The sequence below is a fragment of the Eurosta solidaginis genome, chromosome 4 (genome assembly GCF_040869045.1).
Source record: "Eurosta solidaginis isolate ZX-2024a chromosome 4, ASM4086904v1, whole genome shotgun sequence".
Classification (NCBI taxonomy): Eukaryota; Metazoa; Arthropoda; class Insecta; order Diptera; family Tephritidae; genus Eurosta; species Eurosta solidaginis.
Window position 1 is genome coordinate 217,427,516 of NC_090322.1, and position 23,449 is coordinate 217,450,964.

A 23,449-nucleotide genomic window follows, 5' to 3' on the forward strand; every position below is an offset into this window, starting at 1 on the left:
TACAACGCCTTGTATGTACAGCAATTTGTCAGTTAATCGAAATCAATGGAAAAAAACGGTAACACATGAACAGAAGTTTCAGGTAAGATTGTCAGTTTGCCTTCAATAAACTTATAGTGGCAATAGACATTCTTGGGTCCGGCTTTTTGTGTGGGGTTAAACTCCAGCTAAAGTTGAATAGAGTTTAACTTTGCCAATAAACGAAACACCATAGCTAAAGTGCTTTGGATTTGAACGCAGGTAGGTCGTTTTTTAAACAAATTCCGTAATAGGGCGCTATTCAAAAGTTTTCTTTGATAAGGCTTTTTCGAAACAGCACCCGGGGTAGGGTAATATTCAACTCGGCAGTCGAAATTAAAAAAAAAAAAACAATATGTTCTTGAACCGAGTTGTAGTGTATTAATGAGTTGGGAAACAGCCCAAATAGATGTTTCGATTATGAACAGCAAAAGTTTCTAACCCCTAGTCATAGTAAAAAAAACCACATTCTGAACTTATTTGCAGCTTTTTTGACAGATAGCTCATAAGAAATTATGTCTTAAAGATGTAACTTCTACGCACCTCTGTGTTCAAAGACATAAAGGAAATTTAAGATCATATATGTATATTTTGAGTTATGTATATTAATGATCCTTACAATCACTAGATAGATTTTCAAAACTACTACTTTCAAATTTAATCCTACTATTAGAATACTCTTAATCTTGTTTTACCTCGTCCGTCGTGAATATCGTGACACGACCATAACGACCAGTATTCGCTTTAAACATTTCAGATAATTCATGTTCCGTCAAGGTTTTGTTATGCGCACGTAATAGATGCTTTCGAAATCTGTAATGAGCATATATAAAGCATATATTTTTTTGAGATTACTTTAATTTAGATGTAAAAAATTACCAGTTAGATATGAACACTCACACATTATTGTGTGTACAGTACAGACTCGCAAATTGGAACCACTTTGTTTTTAGGGCGATTCTAATTTCTGAAATTCTTATTCCTGAAGGTTTTTTATTTGCATAAAACTTAAAAAATTAAGTGAATTTACATCAAAAAACTACAATGAATTTTCGTTTTACTCAATTTTATTAATAAAAACGAGAAAACATAAGGTAACAATCCAGTGCAATGCATTGTTTTTTTTTTTATTCTTCATAAATATACGAGTATGTATACACTAAACCAGAAAAATAGCAAATAAAACCAACCAGATTTTACACAACGAACAAAAACTATAGAGAACAGCGACGAAAATCCGCCGAGTACCTAATGTGGCATGAATAAATTGGAAACTTTGCTTTTTTCATCTTTTTTGAAACAAAAACAAAATACGCTTAGAAAGTAGAATTTTAGATTCTTATTTCAGTGCGTGTATTGTATTGCATAAGTTTATTCAATTTCTGGATATTTTTGTAACTGAAGGTTCTAGTTTGTGAGTGACTACTGCATTTGTTTTAACTTTTTTTTTAACAATTTTTTGTCGTTATATCGGCCTACTGATTTGTAAGATCGCAGGATTGAATCGAGCTCAAGGCCTAACAATAATTATTTTTATCATTATTGTTATTTTCATTTTTTTTCCTTAATTGACGAAATTATTAAATTAGAATAGAAGAAAGAAAAAATTTAGACAACTGCCGAAGCGGTTGTATAGATCCATTCCGGGAACTGCTAAATTCCTTCATCGGCAACGGATTTGGCAGTTGTCTAAATTTTTTCTTTCTTCTATTCTAATTTAATAATTTTTTCAATTAAGGAAAAAAAAGTTATTATAACAATAATATGATAAAATAATTATTGTTAGGCTTAGAGCTCGATTCAAACCCGCGATCTTAACTTTTTTATTTTTTTTTTGGTGGTGGCAAGGTAATTTATTGAAAAGTTTCTTGAGAATCCTGATTTAAAAAAAAAAAATTTGGCTCCCTGCCAAATTGGCTCATGATTAAATACGAAGTAGTTAAATCGAAGTGGATAAATTTTAGTTTTTCGTATATTTTGTATGCGCTCCTTATCCTTGTCTTGAACATCTTGCTATTTATTTTTCATGGAGTATTTGCATTAAGATTTAAAATATGAAAGGGGTATTTTGCACACTAAATCAGAATTTTGAGGGTCTATTCAATATTAGGTTTGCAATGGATTACCCAAAGTATGTCGAAAGTTGAAAATAATAAAGTCAACTTGAGAAGGAAAGGTCATCTATATATAAAAAGAAGTGTACATTTTGATTGTCACTCCATAACTCGAGAACGGATAGAAAGATTGCCATGACATTTTTAGGAGATACAGGAAGGAGAGATGATGGTTAGTTGATTTTGAAATCCCAAATCGGTTTAGCCATAAGAATATAAAAATCAAATTCTGTGTATGTGTGTATGTTCGCTATGAAAACGTATTTCCCACACTTCAATCATTACCAAATTTTGGTTATACGTTCTTTCGATCAACGGGAAGGTTTTAGGCTAAAAATAATTTCGATATATAAAAGGGGCGTGGCACCTCCCATACAAATGGTATCTTTGGTACTGCATAACTTTGAAGGTATACATGCCAGAACATTGAAATTCAGTAAGGAGTTATCCCTAACACCACCAAAGAAACTGTGGGATTGGGAAAACGGGGTGTGGCACCTCCCATACAAATGGAATATATCATACTGCATATCTCTTGATGTAGTAATGGTAGGATAATGAAAAGTGGTAAGGAGCTATATGACGTTAAGTCCCAACACCTCCAGTAAAATGTGGAATGGCGAAAAGGGGCGTGGCAGCTTCCCTACAAATGGGATTTTTCAGAACTATGGCTGCCGTACAAACTTAAGTTATTTTAACACCTAAAGTTTGACTGCATTGTTGAGTTTCGCTGTTATGTCTTCTGGACGTTTAGTAATCTGCCGCCGTTAAAAAAATTTGTTAGCTCAGTCTATCTACATCTATCTATATATATAAAAATCAAATTCTGTGTATGTGTTCCCTATGAAAACGTGTTTTCCATACATCAATCATCACCAAATTTTGGCTCCAGGTTCCTTCGATCAAGACGAAAGTTTTTCATAATTTAGAATTAAGAATTTTAAATTTAAATATTTTTATATTTATTTTGGGCCAATTTTTTGTTACAATTGTAATTATTTGGAGCTTTTCGGCCGATAAAATAAAGACAAAACACAAGGTTTCTCTTTTCCTCCTACGCGTTTCGATGAAATTTTTTCACCTTCATCAGGGAGACTGTATATTTATCATAAAATATGATATAAAGCAAAACAAACATTAACACATCAGTTAGAATTACACAATTTACAACACTCTGTTGTTAACATAATACTTACAATCAATTTATAACATTGAAACTTTCAACATCTAACACATAAATAAAAAAAAAACTTTACATTTAATTTGCTGCCTCCATTCATGTTTCCTGCTTCGTCCATTGGCTGATAATGCCGTCATATAAGCGCAGTTTATATTGTTGACGTCTTCTTTGAAATTCATTGCGGTATTGATTTTTTGTTGTATTCGTAGAGCTTCCAGCGTCATTCGTGTTCGTTCTTTCCCCTCAACGTCTAATATTTTCGCGTTTTCGAAGTCCGCTGTGTGTCCTTTGTTGGCCAAATGTTCGCATAGTGCTGTTGTTGTTTTGCTATTTTTGGCGTCTAGTCTATGTTCGTTAATTCGTACACTTAGCGATCGCTTCGTCGTTCCAATGTATATTTGATTGCAAGTTTCTCCTGCGCTCCCATTACATTTTATTTCGTATACCACATTATGTTGTGGTTCTTTGTCGATTTTGTCTTTTGTTTGTGTAAAGTTTGTGTTTAAAGTTCGATTTGGTTTAAGCCCGAGTCATTGGCGCCGTATGTAGTATCGCTGTATCCGTATCCCTAACGTAATCAGCTGTTTATCGTTGCGATGGTAAACCAAAACCCAATTGGTTGGCTACGATACGGTTACGACCTTAGCGGCACCAATAATCAATTGCATTGATTCTCATAAGGTTGGTCGAATCAGCTGTTATAAGGTTACCGATACGGTTACCGATAAAGCACCAATGTCTCCAGCTTTATGCGCAAATTTTATATTGTTGTTGCGTGTGATACTATACAACGTTTTGTTGTACGTTAATCCTGGTATGTAATTGACGCCTGCATATATTTGCTTTTCTTTTACATTATTTTGTTCAGTGATGCTTTGCGCGCAGTTGGTTTGACTAATTGTTGTTGTTATCCATGCGTCTATAAATGCATTAGGGTAGCCATTCTTATATAAAATATTTTTAATTTTTTTAAAATTTGGTCATGAACTCCTGTTCACTTAAATTGTATATTTTCTTTATAAAGCATATGGCCGTGTTCTTTTTTTGCATCCATGGGTGGTTTGAATGGTAGTTTATTATTCTAGATGAAGATACGGTTTTAGCACACCAATTAGTTTTTAGGGTTTGGTTCAATTTTATAACTTCGATATCTAGGAAGGGCAGCTTGTTGTTTTTCTCTTTCACCACTGAAAATTTTATTTTGGTATGTTGGTTATTTAGTGTTTTAAGTATTTCTTCCACGTCCTTAGTTTTAATTATAGCGAATATATCATCTACATATTTGTTTATGTATTTGATATATATGTCCTTTAATTTAAGCTCAGCAATGCTGTCGTCAATTATTTTGTCTAAGACTATATCAGCTACATTGGGCGATAGAGGATTCCCCATAGGCATGCCATACACATGTTGGTAGAACGTACCATCATAGGTGGAATAGTTGATATCCCTCAAGCAGAATTCGAGACAGGCTTGAAATTGTTTCTTCGATAATGTTGTGTGCATTTCTAGGTTACCCCACTGTTTCATGATCGTATTTATCGCTAGATGAATTGGTATATTAGTAAAGAGGGATACCACGTCGAAAGATACTAGGATTTCATCTTCGGCAATTGCGATATCATTTAAGTTGCGCTTCAGTTGAAAAGAGTTTTTTATATTGAGACTATCCGAGATAATATGTTTCAGTGTTTTCCTTATGTATTTTGATAATTTGAAACATGACACACTTACTGATGATGATATATGTAGGTCTAAGTGGGATGTTATCTTCGTGTATTTTTGGTAAACCGTAGTCTTGGGGCTGTGGCTGCAGTGCAAGTTAATTGCTTTTTTAAATACAGACTAATATTCTTTTGTTTGTATATCTCGTTTATAATATTATTGTTTTCCCTAATAATTGTTGCGTTGGATCCGTCCGCACTGTTTTGTATGTTTGTCTCTCTTGCAATAATTGTTCCATTTTGTTTTTGTAATCCACCTTGTACATCATGACCGTTTTATTACCTTTATCCGCGTTTGTAATGATAGCTATGTCTTTGTGCTTCTTTATGAACTGTCTAGTATCATCAAAAATTTTCAGTATCATTTTTTCTGTCGAGTTATTGCGTATCTTGTTTTTAAATGTATTAATTTTTGTTGCCACATGCATCTAAGTGCATCTTTTTCTCTGTCATCTCCCAGCTCTGCAATCAGGTGAATAGGAGAAAATGTTTTCTTTGATATTGGCAGTAAAAACTTTTTCCCCATTGATAACAACCAACGGCTCTCTGGGACTGGTTTGTGAACGAAACGGATATAATTGTACCCCCAGAGAGCCGTTGGTTGTTATCAATGGGGAAAAAGTTTGCACTGCCAATATCAAAGAAAACATTTTCTCCTATTCACTTGATTGCAGACCGGGAACAAGGTATTCAAGCAATAGGAGATGACAGAGAAAAAGATGCACTTAGATGCAATGTGGCAACAAAAATTAATACATTTAAAAACAAGATACGCAATAACCCGACAGAAAAAATGATACTAAAAATGTTTGATGACACTAGACAGTTCATAAAGAAGCACAAAGACATAGCTATCATTACAAACGCGGATAAAGGTAATAAAACGGTCATGATGTACAAGGTGGATTACAAAAACAAAATGGAACAATTATTGCAAGACAGACAAACATACAAAACAATGCGGACGGATCCAACGCAACAATTATTAAGGAAAAACAATAATATTATAAACGAGATATACAAACAAAAGAATATTAGTCTGTATTTAAAAAATCAATTAACTTGAACTGCATCCACAGCCCCAAGACTATACGGCTTACCAAAAATACACAAAGATAACATCCCACTCAGACCTATATCATCATCAGTAAGTGTGCCATGTTTCAAATTATCAAAATACATGGGGAAAACACTGAAACATATTATCTCGGATAGTCTCAATATAAAGAACTCTTTTCAACTGAAGGGCAACTTAAATGATATCACAATTGCCGAAGATGAAATCCTAGTATCTTTCGACGTGGTATCCCTCTTTACTAATATACCAATTCATCTAGCGAGAAATACGATCATGAAACAGTGGAGTAACCTATAAATGCACACAACATTATCGAAGAAACAATTTCAAGCCTGTCTCGAATTCTGCTTGAGGGATAACAACTATTTCACCTATGATGGTACGTTCTACCAACAGGTGTATGGCATGCCTATGGGGAATCCTCTATGGCCCACTGTAGCTGATATAGTCTTAGACAAAATAATTGACGACAGCATTGCTGAGCTTAAATTAAAGGACATATATATCAAATACATAAACAAATATGTAGATGATATTTTCGCTATAATTAAACTAAGTACGTGGAAGAAATATTTAAAACACTAAATAACCAACATACCAAAATAAAATTTTCAGTAGAGAAAGAGAAAAACAACAAGTTGCCCTTCCTAGATATCGAAGTTATAAAATCGAACCAAACCCTAAAATCTAATTGGTATGCTAAAGCCGTATCATCATCTAGAATAATAAACTACCATTCAAATCACCCATGGATGCAAAAAAAGAACACGGCCATAAGCTTTATAAAGAAAATCTACAACTTAAGTGAACAGGAGTTCATGACCACAAATTTTAAAAAAATTAAAAATATTTTATATAAGAATGGCTACCCTAATACATTAATAGACGCATGGATAACAACAACAATTAGTCAAACTAACTGCGCGCAAAGAATCACTGAACAAAAGAATGTAAAAGAAAAGCAAATATATGCAGGCGTCAATTACATACCAGGATTAACGGACACCAAAACGTTGTATAGCATCACACGCAACAACAATATAAAATTTGCGCATAAACCAAATCGAACTTTGAACACAATCTTTACACAAACAAAAGACAAAATCGACAAAGAACAACAGAATAATGTGGTATACGAAATAAAGCGCAGGGAGCGCAGGAGAAACTTGCAATCAAATATACATTGGAACGACGAAGCGATCGCTAAGTGTACGAATTAACGAACATAGACTAGAGGCCAAAAATAGAAAAACAACAACAGCACTATGCGAAAATTTGACCAACAAAGGACACACAGCGGCTTCGAAAACGCGAAAATATTAGACGTTGAGGGGAAAGAACGAACACGAATGACGCTGGAAGCTCTACGAATACAACAAAAAATCAATACCGCAATGAATTTCAAAGAAGACGTCAACAATATAAACTGCGCTTATATGACGGCATTATCAGCCAATGGACGAAGCAGGAAACATGAATGGAGGCAGTAAATTAAATGTAAAGTTCTTTTCTATTTATGTGTTATGCGGCAGTTACTCACGAACGTACGTACCAAAAACGTGTCAGCTGACACGACCTATCTTATGAGTGTGCAATGTAAACGAAAACTCACCGACGTGCAACGCCCGTACGTAAGTAGCCCGGAACGTAGAAATCAAAACAATTTTGATTTTTCCGTAAGAACGTGTCAGCTGATCGCTCTCTCACTAGACAGAGTTGCCTAGTAAACTTTTGTGCGCTAATTTTTGACCGTTTGCAATTTTATGCAAAAACACCTAATTAAAGTTTGAAAAATTGTGAAAATAATTCGAAATAATTATGTGAAAGTGCAGATTAAAAATATGTAATCTATTTATATTTATTTAATATTAATTCCAGCCTTTTACAACATCAAAAATTAAATTGGAAAAAGTTGATGTTTCCATAAGCATGCATGCATAATGGTCAATGGCAACAGTGCTTATCTGTAAACAATACACACACAAATATGTTATGTACATGTACACAGACGCACACATTGATTCCTACGGGCTTGAGAGTTCGGTCAAACGTGCTTCGTACGACAAACGTCCTTACGTACGGCACACGTCGGTGGGTAACTGCCGCATTAGATGTTGAGAGTTTCAATGTTATAAATTGAATGTAAGTATTATGTTAACAACAGAGTGATGTAAATTGTGTAATTCTAGCTAATGTGTTATGATAAATATACAGTCTCCCTGATGAAGATGAAAAAATTTCATCGAAACGCGTAGGAGGAAAAGAGAAACCTTGTGTTTTGTCTTTATTTTATCGGCCGAAAAGCTCTAAATAATTTAAATGTTTTTGTTTTTTGGCTATGGGAACGAACTACCTTCGTTCCCAAAAATGATCATGTTAACAAAATCAATGATCGCATTCAAAACCAATTTCCTGGTGAAGCGACGAAATATAAATCGATCGACACAGTTACAGGTGAAGATAAAATTGTGAATTATCCAATTGAATTTCTAAACTCTTTAGAACCACCTGGAATGCCTGCGTATATATCAACTTTGAAAATTGGCTCACCAATCATACTTTTTCGGAATTTGAACCCACCAAAATTGTCCAAATGGACTTTGCGTTTAGAAATTAATACCGAATTTAATCGAAGCAACAATCATCAGCGGTAAAAGCAAAGGTGAAGATGTGAACATAGCACGGATCCCAATCATTCCTACAGATTTGCCATTCAATTTTAAGCGCTTACAGCTTCATGTACGCCTTGCTTTTGCAAGCACAAGGACAATCGCTTACTATTGCATGCTTAAATTTAGAGTCCGTGCTTTTCCCATGACCAGCTATATGTTGCTTGCTCTAGAGTTGGAAAACCAAAAAATTTGCTTATCTTTGCACCGAACGAAAAAACAAAAAATATTATGTACCCACTTGCATTACAATAAGATACAATAGTAAAATGTTTTAAACGAATATTTCACCAAATATGCGTACAAAATTCAATTCAATTTACAGAACAATAAATTAAATTATCAGAAAACAAAACAGACAAAATAACGCAACATTCATTCTATCTCGGGCGTTACAACGTACGCCTGGTAAAGCTAGTTTTTTATATAAATTCCCTACAAAAAATTGAAAAGAGGCAAATGGACGTAACTTTAATTAAATGTGTAGAAAGAGGTCATATTTTAACATACACAAAGGAGTTTTCTCTGGTTGTTGTTTTTGCTGTTGTAGCAGTTCTTTGCCCATCCAATAGTTGCGACTAATCACATTGTCATCAATATCCTTTAACGGCAGTCCAAGGAATGGACCAGAGAGAGAGGGGTGTTGGTTCCACATTGCGATTGAAAAGATAGTTGGTGTCATGGTTCGCCCCACCTAACAGCTGCGACCGATCACAAATTGTCATCAATATCCTCTAACGGGAGTCCAAGGAAACTTGCTCTTTCAACAGGGGTGGACCATAATGAAAGGGGTGCTAGAGGCGTTGGTTTCACATTACAGTTAAAGAGATGGTTGGTGTCATGTGGGGCACATTGCAAGCGGGGCATACATTTTGTATGTCGGGGTTAATTCTGGATAGGTAAGAGTTCAACCTGTTACAGTGTCCAGAAAGAAGTTGAGCTAGAGTTACTCGCGTTTCCCTGGGGAGTATGCGTTCCTCATCTGCAAGTTTTGGGTAATGTGCTTTGAGTACTGGATTCACCGGGCAATTCCTGGCATAAAGTTCCGACACCTGTTTGTGGAGTTCACCAAGGACCTGCTTGTGTTTTTTGCTTCATACGGCTGAGTTTCTGGTGCCGTATTTCCTCAAAATGCTTACGGAGATGACTCCTTAAGCCCCTAGGTGGTGTTGGCTCATCAATCAGATGTCTGTTGGGATGCCCAGTTTTCTGGGTATTCAAAAGGAACTGTTTGGTTAGCATCTCATTTCTCTCCCTGATGGGGAGTATTCTCGCCTCATTATGTAGATGGTGTTCTGGGGACATAAGAAGACAGCCCGTGGCGATTCTGAGAGCAGTACGACCATATAGGGGACGCGTAGCACGCAATCGGCTGGCCAATTGCTTTGTATGTGGTAATGAGCGTTTCTTTGTCTTTTCTCCAAGTACTGCCAGCAAGGGATTTGAGGATTTTATTACGGCTATGGATTTTCGGAACAATTGCGGCAGCGTGCTCACCAAAATGTAGATCCTGATCAAACGACACATCCAAGATTTTGGGGTCTAGGACAGTCAGTAGCGTAGTGTCTCGACGTGGATGTTCAAAATGGTCCACATTTGGGAAGTCCATGTTGTAAATAAGATCGCGGAGGATTTAGTCGGTGATAATGCCAGGTTTCGCGAGGAGAAAAAACTGGAGAGATCAGGGAGGTAGCCGTTTGTTCTGTTGCAAAGCTCATCGATCTGTGGGCCTGGGCCAATGGCACATTGTGCAGTCATCGGCGTAGGAAGCGATAGTAACTCCTTCTGGTGGCGAAGGTAGCTTAGATATGTAGAAATTAAACAAAAGTGGGGATAGAACACCACCCTGTGGTACGCCATGTTTAATTCTTCTTGGTTTTGATGTTTCGTTTCTAAATTGCACCGATGACTTCCGACCACCCAGATAATTTGCGGTCCACCTTTTAAGTCATGGTGGAAGGGTAGACCCTTCTAGGTCTTGTAATAACGTGCAATGGTTGACCGTATCAAAAGCTTTTGATAGGTCTAGCGCAACGAGTACTGTTCTATGGTGGGGTTTTGATTTAAATCGCAATTTATCTGGGTGTTGATGGCATTTGGCGGTAGTGGTGCTATGGAGTTTTCTGAAGCCATGCTGATGACAGGCTAGCTGCAAATTTGCTTTAAAGTAGGGGAGCAAAATGGCTTCAAGCGTCTTGGCTACTGGCGATAGGAGATATATCGGACGATACGACTCTCCTATGCTAGCTGGTTTCCCAGGCTTTAGTAGCGGGACCACCTTGGCCATTTTCCATTTTTCGGGTATGACAAAGGTGGAAAGAGACAGGTTGAAGACATGTGCTAAATATTTGAAACCCTCTTTCCCTAGGCTTTTAAGCATCGGCAAGGCTATGCCGTCTGGGCCAACTGCTTTGGATGGTTTAGCATGGCCGATGGCATCCTCAACCTCTTTGGCGGTGATGGTAATTGGTGACGCGCTGAATTTATGTTTATGTGCGTGTCTGTTGGCCCTCCGTCTATCTTTGTCGACCGTAGAATGCATTATATATTGTCGGCAGAAAGCGCTCGCGCATTTTTTCGCATCCGACAGCACTTTATCGACAAAGGCGATGGAAACTTTGTCACTGTGCCTAGACGGATTCGATAGGGACTTTACGGTGGACCAAAGTTTACCTACACCGGCAGAGAGGTTACAACCGCTTAGGTCCCCCTCCCATTTCGCCCGCTTGTGTTCATCCACAAGCAATCTGATGCGTTGTGGGTCGCCGGGATCGAGCTGTCTTATAAGGTCAAGTTCTCTCGTTAAACTTGCGCCCCCACCCCCCTCGGGAAGTGGGCCCGAATTTCGGGAATTCTACCAGAGGGAATAAAACGAGCCGAGGCGGATTCAATGACCTTGCGGAAAGCACGCTCCCCTTGGTGGGCATCAGTCGGGATAGGGAGGGCAGCAAGGTGGTTGTCTGTAAAGGATTTGTATTCGTCCCACTTTCTTTTTTTTAAGTTAATGATAGTGCGTTTTTCTGTGACGACGAAGTCGGCGGAACTCTCGAGCGAAAAAAGTATAGGCAGGTGGTCGGATGCCAATGTTACCATCGGCTGCCAGTTGACGCAGTTTACGAGTTCTGCGCTCACGATTGAAATATCGGGCGAACTGTGACTGCGGCTTCCTACCATACGTGTGACGGCGTCTCCGGTTATTGTGCAGAACGTCGTTTCTTCTATTTGATCCGCCAACATCTCACCCCTACTGTTCGCCCGCAAGTTTGAATGCCATAGATCGTGATGGGCATTGAAATCACCTAAGATAATGCGATTGTTGCTAGTGAGTAAAGCGCTAATATTAGGGCGGTATCCACTGGGGCAACAGGTGGCAGGAGGGATGTAGATGTTGATGAGATCTAGGTTTACATCGCCTGACCGGACAGATAAGCCTTGACACTCTAAGACACTGTCCCCGCGGTCGATGCCGGGATCAAATATATGATACTGCACAGAGTGGTGTATGATAAAGGCGAGGCCGCCTCTATTTCCGCTCTCGCGATATTTTCTGTGAACATTATACCCAGAACAGGTCTGCAGTGCAGATCTTGCTGTGAGTTTAGTCTCTTGAATCGCAGCAATGCGGATGTTGTGCCGCTTCATGAAATCGACCATCTCCGTGACCAACCTGGCATCGGACAGGTTGGTGTCATGTCGGCACGCGTTGTACCCATACATTATGTATGTCGAGGTTGACTCTGAATAGGTAAGAGTTTAACCTGTTCCAGTACCTATATCGAAGTTGAGCTACAGTGACGCGTGTCTACATGGGGGCATTGTTATCCTCTTTTTCGAGCGCACTGTATTTAACTTTAAGAACGGGGTTCGCTGAGCAAATCCGCCACTGAGCACCTCTTTGTGTATTTCTTCTTTATACGGCTGAGTTCTCAGGTGCCGTATTTCCACATAATGCTTGCTTAGATTAGATCTTATCTTAGATCTTAGTAGTGGTGGGATTATTTTCGAATTATATTCGAATAAACGAATAAATTTATTCGTTTCAAATAATCCGAATAATATTTATTCGAATTTTTTATTCGTTTATTCGCTTTCATTTATTCGAATTCCTTTCCTTATTATTCGGATAGTAAAATAAAAGACATTGCGTTCGTTTTTTTAGCGCACGCAAACAACCGCCCTACAAGACGGAGATAACTAGTTCACCCACACATTCAAAGCTTTTTTCGCTCTCCGCTAACACATCGACGTTTCTTGCTGTCATCGAAATGACAGCGTCATCTTTTTTTTTTTTTTTTTTGAGTTTGAAATTGATGGCAAGGAGCAGTGCTCCAACACAGCCAGGTTATCCCTCCTTTTTCGTGATAAATCCAGTATCCCGTTATGGGTAAAAGTCTCGTTCGTATATAAAACACATTTGATTTTTATGGCGTCACGCCAGGTTTTCCATCAGTTTATGTATGTATGTATGTATAATATTAAGGTTAGGTTTTTTCTTGGCACCACGCCATATTTCCAATGTAAAAGTCCCGTTCGTATATAAAACCGTTTGATTTTTATGGCATCACGCTAAGTTTTCTGTTAGTCTATGTATGTATTTATAATTTTGAGGTTAGGTTTTTAGTTGGCACCACGCCATTTTTTAATGTCACTGATTCCTATTAAAAAAAATAAATGTAAGGCGCGATAACCTCCGAAGAGATCTAAGGCCGAGCTTCTCTTCCAATTTGCGTCGTGCTCCTCTTGATTTTCCCTACAAATTGGCCTGAGGGGACCTACATGTTTTATGCCGACTCCGAACGGCATCTGCAAGGCAGATGAGTTTTCACTGAGAGCTTTTCATTTCAGAAATACACCCGGAGCGCTTGCCAAACACTGCCGAGGGGCGACCCCGCTTAGAAAAATTTTCTTCTAATTGAAAAACCTTATTTCTAAAATTTTGATGTTGCTTTGCCCGGGAGTTGAACCCAGGGCATACGGTGTGATAGGCGGAGCACGCTACCATCACACCACGGTGGCCGCCTATATGGTGATTCCTATTAGGAGTGCATAAAACCACCCTAACTCCAGGTCAGGGAGGCACTGCATCTCCTAACACCGCCAAAACGCCCGAGGGAAGCAAAGTAGCCAACCTTGAGGCCTATTTTATATTTTCCACTCAACGCAAAAAAGCCCGAAAATTGACGTTGAGTTGAGGATGACACTGCACGTCCACTCGCGCGAAAAGACAAGAACGGAATCCAGCGTCATCTTAATACGACAATTTATTAATTATTCCGGAAAACATTTTAAAACGATGAAAAACTATAATTGTGGTAATTAAACTAAAAAACTAAAAAAGTGCTTGTGCTACGGGCTTTTAGGTGTGACGTGTGTTAGCTGTTTAGGCACTTCTAAATTAACCTGGCGCATTAACTAGAGGCAGCCAAGTCCTCTTGCCACCAATTGGAATTGGAAGATTCGATTTCCAAAACCAAAAAAGGTACCGTTTTCAAGACAGTGCACAACCTAAACAAAGGTGGATCAAAAGACGCGTGTCGAGATCCGTTTTTAGAATCTGAAAGTTGTATAGAATCGACGGGATGGCCTAGAAGCTTTCAGGTGGTCATACTAAATCGCTCCCGGGGAGTGTCCTTATCGTTACAACCAAAGCAACATCATTTACTCTCTGCTTTTCATTCATACGTATGTGTATTTTTAAATAATAAAAAAAAATGTTATATTCTAATATATATCATCTCTGCCGGGGTGCGATTCAGCTCAGGATATGCCAAAACAACAAGAAACCTACAATTAAATGCAGATTCACGTGACATTTGCCAAGGATTTACCGGTAAACAAGGTACTTTCCACAACCAACATGCTTTGGAATACGGTACAAAATTGGTTGGATGTATTTTCCCAAAAAAGGGTGGAACTACGCATCTTCGTTTGCCAGTATTTGCTTCGGTAATTTATATTGATTTGTATTGATTAAAAATTGCAATAGTAGATAATGTAATGTGAATTAAAATTGAATAGGTAGCCGAAGCAAAAAATGCAACTGATCCGCATGCAACTGTTGTTTATGTGCCGCCACCGGGAGCTGCTGCTGCTATCATAGCAGTATTACAAGCACGACATTTCTTTGATTGGTTGCATAATCGAAATTGTGCCCTAACATGATATGGTTCGCGTTAAGCACGCTATGTTAAAGCAAAATAAATCTCGTCTAGTCAAGCCCGATTGTACAGGATCATCGCACCAGAAAGGGTAAGTAAATTGCTTACCATATTAAATATATAAACAACATGTATGAATTTGTTAGTGATAATTTGTCATGCTTTTGTTGATAATCAACTGAAGAAGGCAAATACCAAAGAGTTCGAAGTTCATGTAAATACCAATTGATTTCTTTAAATAGCGTTTGGAGAACAAAACCCATATGTATGTATGCATACAACTGCATAGAAAGGGAGGGATTAATTAATTATGATCAGTAGATTTATAGGATTTTTTTTATTTTCCCTGCGTCGCCGTTGCCATTACATTGCGTTAAGAGAGGACATCAACACCTTACCCACAACCAGTTAAAATTTTAGTAAATTTTGCTCTTTTCATTACTGATTCAAAACGTGGGTAGTTATATATGTAGCATTCCATGGAGAATGGTAAATTTTAGCAGACTTTCGCATTGCGGTCATTATTAATATTCAATCCCTAGAAGGTTCAATGTAGTCATATCAATAGGTCCGGAGATGGTCGGGTTAGTACCTCAATGGTGCTTGTTACCGGAACGTAGATAGATAATTTATTGAGGATTGCACAGTGACTTGCACATCTCCTTCACAGCACCTCATCGTAGCCGACTTCTTTGATGAACCCTAGCAGAGTTCTTGACTTGAGGGATTAAATGTGGGAATGCACTGGCCATGGTGAGCCCAAAAACTTAGCCCTACGTTTTGAGATTGCCTCGTATTCTTGGAGGATATGGTCCGCCGTCTGCTGATCGATCACAAAATCGGCATGTGTTATTCGATAGTATGCCCACTTTCTGCATACGGCTGCTCAGTCTATAATGACCTGTAAGAATAGCTATTGGGATTCTTCGGTTATCTTTCGATAGGTCTATTATTGCCCTGTAGCGACTTGTGCTATAACTTCCTAACAGTAACTTAGATTGTCTCAAACCTGGCGTATTGCTCCAGTGTTCTTCTCTCCCCCCCCCCCCCCCTTCTCCTACTAAAAACCCCTGTGAGCCAACTGACAGGAAAGGCTCGGGATCGATGGGTCATGCAGTTCCTGCCTCTCTTTCCGGGTTGTCCGCCTGCTCTTGTTGTAGCAGTGCTTCGCCCCATCCAATAGGTGCGACAGATCACAAATTGTCATCAATGTCCTCTAACGGGAGTCCAAGGAAACAGAAAGTTTCAACAGGGGTGGACCATAATGAGAGGAGTGTTAGAGGCGTTGATTCCACAATACAGCTAAAGAGATGGTTGGTGTCATGTGGGGACACATTATAAGCAGGACATATGTTTTGTATGTCGGGGTTGATTCTGGATAGGTAAGAGTTTAACCTGTTACAGTATCCAGATCGAAGTTGGGCTAGAGTGACTCCCAATTCCTTGGGGAGAGTGCTTTCCTACTCTGCTAGTTTTTTTCTTTGAGTACAGGATTCACCGGGCAATTCCTGGCATAGAGGTCCGACGCCTGTTTGTGGAGTTCACTCAGGACCTGCTTGTGTTTTTCAGCTTCATACGGCTGTGTTCTCAGGTCCCGTATTTTCTCATAATGTAATGAGGGCGTGAACAACAAGAAGCCACAAAAGATTTGTAAAAATTACGAGGACGTCGGGTTTTGGGATCAAGCCCAGAGCAACCTGTCCGATGCAACCATCCCTTGCACGTGACACACTGACAAGAGTATGACCGTCCTAAAAAGATTCTTTTCCGGCAAACGCAGCAAAACCATTTCTCATGGCTGGGGTCAGAAGGACACGGATTGGTTTCGATACCTTCCCGGAGGAGGAGAGTATGGCGCAGACCCGCTGCATGAATCTGCTGGGAGGATGATAATTTGTGGGAGGTACGCAACAAACTAAACACTAGAGTCTGCCTGCTCATTACCCTGCACTCCCCTGTGGTCTGGGACCCAGTGCAACAGTACTACGTTGTGCACCCAAGGACCAGTGCTGACTTTATTTCGAACGCCACAATTGCCTTTAGTGGGGCCTGACTGTCTGACTGAGTATGGCAATTGTTTCATTGGAGTATCAGCGCTGAAGGTTCAGCTTAGCGCACCAACATATGGCGAATACTTCCGCTTGAAAGCTGCTCGTATGTGCTTTTAGAGGTACTGATATTTTGGCTCTGGGTACGGAGACTCTGGCTTCAATCCCCTCTGGCGTCTTCGAACCAGGGCCGTAGAGAGAAAATCCGGGCGCGGGACTAAAAAAATGTATGGGCCCCCTATAAAAAATCCACTAATTCATTTGATTAACGTGAATTAATGACGTTTCATTCATAAATCATTATTGATGGATTCCATCAAAAAAAAATTTTTGCCACAACAACTAAATGATGTTTGGCTAAGAGCTGACAATAAAATTAACACAGAATATTTACTATTTGTTTTATTTTATTGTAACGTAGAAATAAAATTCTCTTTTAACAGCCACATATTATTTCAAATAATCTTTTCTAGTTATTTGGTAACATTTTCATACATTTCTGATAAATTTAATGATGATTATAAATTTTAATTATTCAATATAGAATGTTCGGATATCAAAGAGTGGCTTTACATGCTTTTTTCGCTGCAAAATTTTTTATAATAATATCAAAATTTAACTGTCTTGCCAAAATGGATGCAACACAAAGCGTGGCAAGTCCTAAAACTCGCTCTTTAGATGAACACGATCTTGGAAAGTCTTTCATTGTTGAAAGGACGCTGAAGGAACGTTCTGGACTAGATACAGTGACACGTAAAGTGCAAAAGGTACGTAAACCAATACAAAAGTTGGGGGAAATTTGTATACATATTTTGAAAATAGACGGCATTTAGCAATTCCAATGGTGACAGACCTTTATCAAAATTTGCTTCGTAAATGTGTTTCAAGTGAACTATTTCACATTCTAAGGTTTGAGAAATATCCGACTTGTATTTTTCGACAAATTTTGCTGCGCTCGCCCGAACCGTAGTTTCATCCATGTCTTAAATTGCCACAAAAAGGAAAACTTTTCGTTCAAATTTCTCATAGCTGCAAATCGTTCAGTAATGCCAGTGATTATTGAATCAACGATCACCAAGAATGTATTGTTTTTGAAATCAGACTCTGAATCATCCGTAATCATCTCATTTAAATTATCTTCAGAACGCCTTTTGGGTTTTCTCTTTCGAATGTCCGGAAACTTTGGCGAGATGTTCCATTGAATAGCAACTGTTTTGCATTCGTTTAAAATTGTTTCCCATTGGTTCCTGATCAACTTCAAAGCAGCTAATAAGGCATCTAGATGTCGGACCTCAACATCTGTGGTGGCGTCTCTCGCTTGGAGGACCACGCTTCTTTCATTAATGGTAGGGTTTTGAACCAAATTGAGGACAGCAAGATACATTCGAACTTGTTGATGTACTTGAGAATGCCGGTAACATCGCCGTATGCTTGCGCAGTCAAATTTGGCTTTTGGCTGAAAGACTATGAAGAGAGCTAGGTACATTTTTTTTGAGGATGTCACATCGTTGTGGAGTGCTGCCGAAGAAAATAATTGCAGCCGTACAACATTCTGCAGCATCAACATCACATAAATTGATAGCGTTTTCTTTTCTGAAATAAATTGTTACCTAAGTAAATGGTAATACTCTACTCAATCGGGTTAGGGGGTCAGAATATACCCGCGGTAGGTATGCCTGTCGTATGCGTAAGAGGGGACTAAAATATCAGATTCCAGGGGCTGTGTAGCGCAACCCTGCAGGTTGCCAGCGCAATATATAGCTTCCCCAAACCTAATTGTCAACCTCACCTATCCGCGGCGAATCCTGTTTCACTAACAGACGAGGCTCTGGCGACCCCAAGCTCCTCATGGAACTTGGGGGTAGGGAGGGAGGGAATGGCCTGAAGGTTTAATGTGGTCACATAAATCGTTCCCGAGATGGTCGGGCTAGCACCTTAATGGTGCTGTGGTACCGGAGCGTACCGGATCTGTATCCGGCAAAGGACCATCACATCGATAATACTCCTCAAAGCCTTCGGGGAGCAACCTTATCGCTACAACAACAACAACAGCAATAGAGTTACTCCTACCCCAGAAAATGGTCAACATTTATAGTGCATACAAAGAACATTTCAACTCACCAAATTCACTCATATTAACAGAGTATATGTGGAACTTAAGAGCGAATTGAGAGTTTCACAAAGTTGCACTGCCACACCGCCATTTTATACAGGGTAAAAGTGTAACGCTTTTGCGTTTTGCTAGCAGGCAAGAATTTTCACAAAAGAACGAAATGCCCCGTAAAGGCTTTGCCTGTTTTTTAGAATAGAACAACAACGCTTGCGTAACACTTTATCCAGAAAAGAAAACGCTATCATAGCTGCGGGTTGCACAAGGCGAGTAATCATCATTCGAGTTTTTGTCGAGAATGTGACGTAGTGCTTCCTTGTAAGCTCCTTTCATATTGGCGCCGTTATCGCACCCTTGTGCACGACAATCTTCAATCATGTATGGCAAATTAGATCAGCGATTTTCTGAGCAGTTGTTTGGTTACAATTCACGAAAGCCAAAATCTGTTCTGGAATTGTAAATTTGTTGCTTTCGAATTGAAATGGAGTGAGCGCAAAATGAACGTAGTCAACGTGACTAGCATCAAGCATAGCATTAACGATAATAGCAAAATACTTAGCTTTCTTGTCTTGATCTAATATAGTTTCCCTCACATGCTTTGCACAAATTTCTATAAACTCGTTCGGCATGTCTGGGGAAAGATAGTGAACTTGTAAACGTTTGTGCTGCTATTGTGAAATCCTAACTTTCTCCAAATGATCTCTAAGTATCGGATCATAATGGCTTATGAGATCTTAGATGCCCAAAAAATGTCCATCCTTTCGCTTTTTGGAAAAAAAATAGTGTCCAAAATTCTATATAAAATTTCTTTCCACTTTTGAGTTTCAGTGATTAGCTGTTCATTGATAAGTGTATCAATTGTAGCCTCCTTTCGAATTAGGTTTTGTAAAGATCGCCATTGAATATAACATTTAATGTGATCTTCAGTATTTTCGTGTGATGGCAGTTTAGCGTATAGCTTCTTCCATACCTGGAATTTCGAATATTCGCCAGGACAACAAATTTTAGGTCGATTTAAAGTATTGGTGCTTAACAGACGACATGGTAGGCAATAAAAAGCATTGCTACTGGCACTCCACACCAACCAGTGACGCTCCACTTTCTCTCCATTTGGCAAGATTCTGTTTAACAACGAGGTAGGAAATGCCTCGTCATGACAATCACGTGGAAAAATAACAGGGCACTTTTGATGACCTCGACGAATTATTTCGTTGACTTCTTCAGATCGCAAAAACTCATTATTCATGGTACCGATATCGAAGTCGTTTAAATAATCTAGACTTTGATACAGAGTTGGTGGTATTGTTGGAAGGCTTTTTGAAGATGAACCTTCATCAGTGTTACCACGAAAACTTTACGATTTCGGATTCATGTAAACATATATTTTTGTTTGATTTTTTATTGTCTCCTCACTGTTCGAGGGACCAGGTAAAAAATCATTATCAACATTCGTTGCTTTTGAAATTCGGCTTAAAATTTCAACATGGAACAACTAAAGACTCTCCTGAATTAAAAAAAATTTCTTAGTACCTCTAAATCGCGGGCGCCCCCCGAGAAATACTGGGCCCCCTGAGAAATATCGTGCCCAGCGCTTGCCAGGCTAAGGCTCCAGCTATTAGGAGTGATAAAGCTGTCAGATCTAGAAGCAGCAAGTGGCTTAAGTCCTAGGAAGCTTCTAGTATTTGTCAAGAGGACGGAGTTTTTTTATAACATAGGTCCTGGTTCTTGATAGGGTTTTCAGCTTGGTCGTTAAAACAAACTTCTGGTAACACTACGGACTCATTCAGTCTATGTGAGATCCTCATGAACCGGCCACTTCAACCTAACCTATATTTTGTGTTTTGGTTTTTACTTTAGAATCTACCGGTTAAGTAAGCGATGTCAGCTAACTAAGCGCCTTCAAATGTAGATTCATAAGGAACATGAGGTCGCCAGAGCCTCGGCTGTTAAAGAAACAGGATTCGCCACGGGTAGGCGACGTTGACAATTGGGTTGGAGAGGCTATATATTCCACTGGCAACCCATTGAAATGATTGCGCTACAAAACCCCTTGAATCAATTTGGTATTTTAGTCGCCTCTTACGACAGGCATAGCTACGGGTATACTCTAAGCCCACTAACCCGCTGGAGCCATGAGAAGCGTGAGTGCACTTTGGGTGTCGCAAGGCAAGTTCCGTCGTGCCTGGTGTTGTTGGGTGAGCGGCCAGGCAAGGCAGCAGGGTACACATGCACCATTCAGGAGGATACCCTCGCTGAGCCCAGAAAATCTGGGAAAATTAGATGGACTGCTCAGATCCAGAAAACGAGTATGTTCTGTACTGGCATATGATAAACTTGCAGACAACCAAACGTTTACTTTCCTGTCCAAAACAGAACTGGTGCTCGGCACTGCTGCTAAAGAAGAATAGACGTAGTCATATCAATTCGTTCCCGGGTTACTCGGGGAAAGCAGTTTTAGCAGTACTTTGCCCGTTTCAATTTGCACATCCATTCAAAGAACTTCGCATAATGGATTAAACAGTCATCTGCATTTATTCGTTTTTGTTTTTGTAGCACGCCTAATTTACTATATATTACTCCAACATCTATCAATTATCCCTTGTTATAATCTTCGGGACCATGGTGGAGGTTCACTTGAATTTACTTTACAGGTCCTGATTCTGGTTATCTGAAATCCCCTTGAGTATCTTGTATTTATTAAGCACTTCCGGTTATATTAAAAACTTATCATCTATCCTTACTGATATTCGTTTCTTTTTCATTCTAGGTAATTCGATTTGATGATGTGGGCATAGCAATATTCCAGCTGTGGCTGTAAGAAGAACGTACATTTGCTCAAACTACAAGAAAACTGCGACAACTGTCCCTCGGCCTTTTTAGTATCACATATAAGGCCCTACCACGCATATTATGGGAAAGGGTCAAGTTCAAAGGCTCAACATCACCTGCAAATCGACTTTGATAGCACGAAATGGGGCTGCATATATTCCGGTATTATATCTTCAACACTCATATCTATGCAAACTGATGCTAACAACACCACCCGCGCAGGAAAAAGTGAGCACCATCAGTGTGAGCTTCGAAACTTAAAATGGTTTCAGAAAGGGCACGACTACAAATAAGTTTATGTCTTTACATATGTAGTTTGTACATATAAATATGCACATATGTAAGGCTTACTAGAAAATTAAGGAAATTATTTGTAAAAACCATTGTATACATAATTTATTCATAATTAAATATTATTTAAACAAAAGGGACGCGTTTCATTCATATAAAAAGCGAATTGACAGAAGGTAACCGGTACGGGTAACCGATAGGTCAGTTACCCGAGTTGTTGTTGTTGCATATATTTTGGTTAGCGATAACGAAAACATACCTAATGAAGTAACTTAAAAATGTAAATAACATCGAGCGAGAAGGAATGTCGAAAACACAATAGGTAAGAGCGAGAAAGCGAGTCACACGGACACTATTTTGAGAGAGCGCATGCGTTACCTTCCCTACAAGAAACGCTGATAGTTTTACTAATACACTCACACTTGTAATTGACAGTGCTGATCCTGCGATGACGTAAACATTGATACTCAAATTTATGTATGTTCCTTTGTTCCCTCACGCATGTCCGCATGTTCCCAACGACAGCCTATAATCATGAAAAAAGACTCAAACTGGGAAAGCTTCGGACACCTGGTACAGAACAAAAGAACATACAGCAGATACCATTATGCATGTGGGACAGATACATAATTCTCAACGGAATTTTATGTATGCGAGAACAGTTTATCCGATTTAATCATGTTGTCACTACTGACTGCCATATGACAATCAAATGATTATCACGGTTGTTTTGTTATTTTTTAAATTCCTCCATTTTCAACCGACGAAAACCATATAAAAAATAAGTTTAAAAAATGAAAAAGAGAGCATTTCAAAGCTCCATGCTAAAAGAAGAAAAAAAATCGAAAATAATATTAAAAAAATACCAAAAGCTGTCGGAATGTACATATGGGGCGCACTCAAAAAATTGATACGCGAAAAATTATAGTGGTTAGTGGTGAATCATTTTTAAATGTGTTTCCGCATGAGGAAAGCGCTCTTCCGTTGTTTTGTTATTTTCTGAATTTAAATTGAACATTCTGAACTCGAATTCTTATAAAACTATTTATTTTAAACAAATAAGAAACACGTATGCTTTTATCACGTACAAAATTAAAAACGTAATTAAGTAAAGTAAATAAAAAGCAAAAAGCATTGTTTCATTTTTGGCGGAATATAACAATGGTCATTTATGATAGTATAACAGTCAAACCTGATATCTACAGTAAACTATCATTTATGACACTTTTT

At 38.7% G+C, this 23,449-nt stretch overlaps 2 protein-coding genes across 5 annotated transcripts in view; one reads left to right on the forward strand and one right to left on the reverse strand.

Annotated features, from left to right (window-relative positions):
* Positions 1–607: 607 nt before the first annotated feature.
* LOC137248775 (uncharacterized) overlaps positions 608–23,449 on the reverse strand; it is a 48,358-nt gene continuing 25,516 nt past the window's right edge. The window contains exon 17 of the mRNA XM_067779677.1: positions 608–831. Within this exon, the coding sequence (XP_067635778.1) occupies positions 699–831 (133 nt within the window). The 3' untranslated portion in view covers positions 608–698. The remainder of the gene's footprint in view (positions 832–23,449) is intronic.
* LOC137250969 (uncharacterized) lies at positions 14,037–22,091 on the forward strand. 4 transcript variants are annotated; one of them, XM_067784761.1, is made up of 5 exons: positions 14,037–14,262; positions 14,540–14,729; positions 14,802–15,032; positions 17,534–17,756; positions 21,867–22,091. In XM_067784761.1, exons 3-5 carry the CDS (start codon positions 14,947–14,949, stop codon positions 21,915–21,917), a joined length of 360 nt encoding a protein of 119 aa, XP_067640862.1. In that variant the 5' UTR covers positions 14,037–14,262; positions 14,540–14,729; positions 14,802–14,946; the 3' UTR covers positions 21,918–22,091. The 4 variants fall into 4 exon arrangements, with proteins under 4 accessions (XP_067640862.1, XP_067640861.1, XP_067640863.1 ...); XM_067784760.1 differs by lacking the exon at positions 14,540–14,729; XM_067784762.1 differs by lacking the exon at positions 14,540–14,729 and having other exon boundaries at positions 14,884–15,032.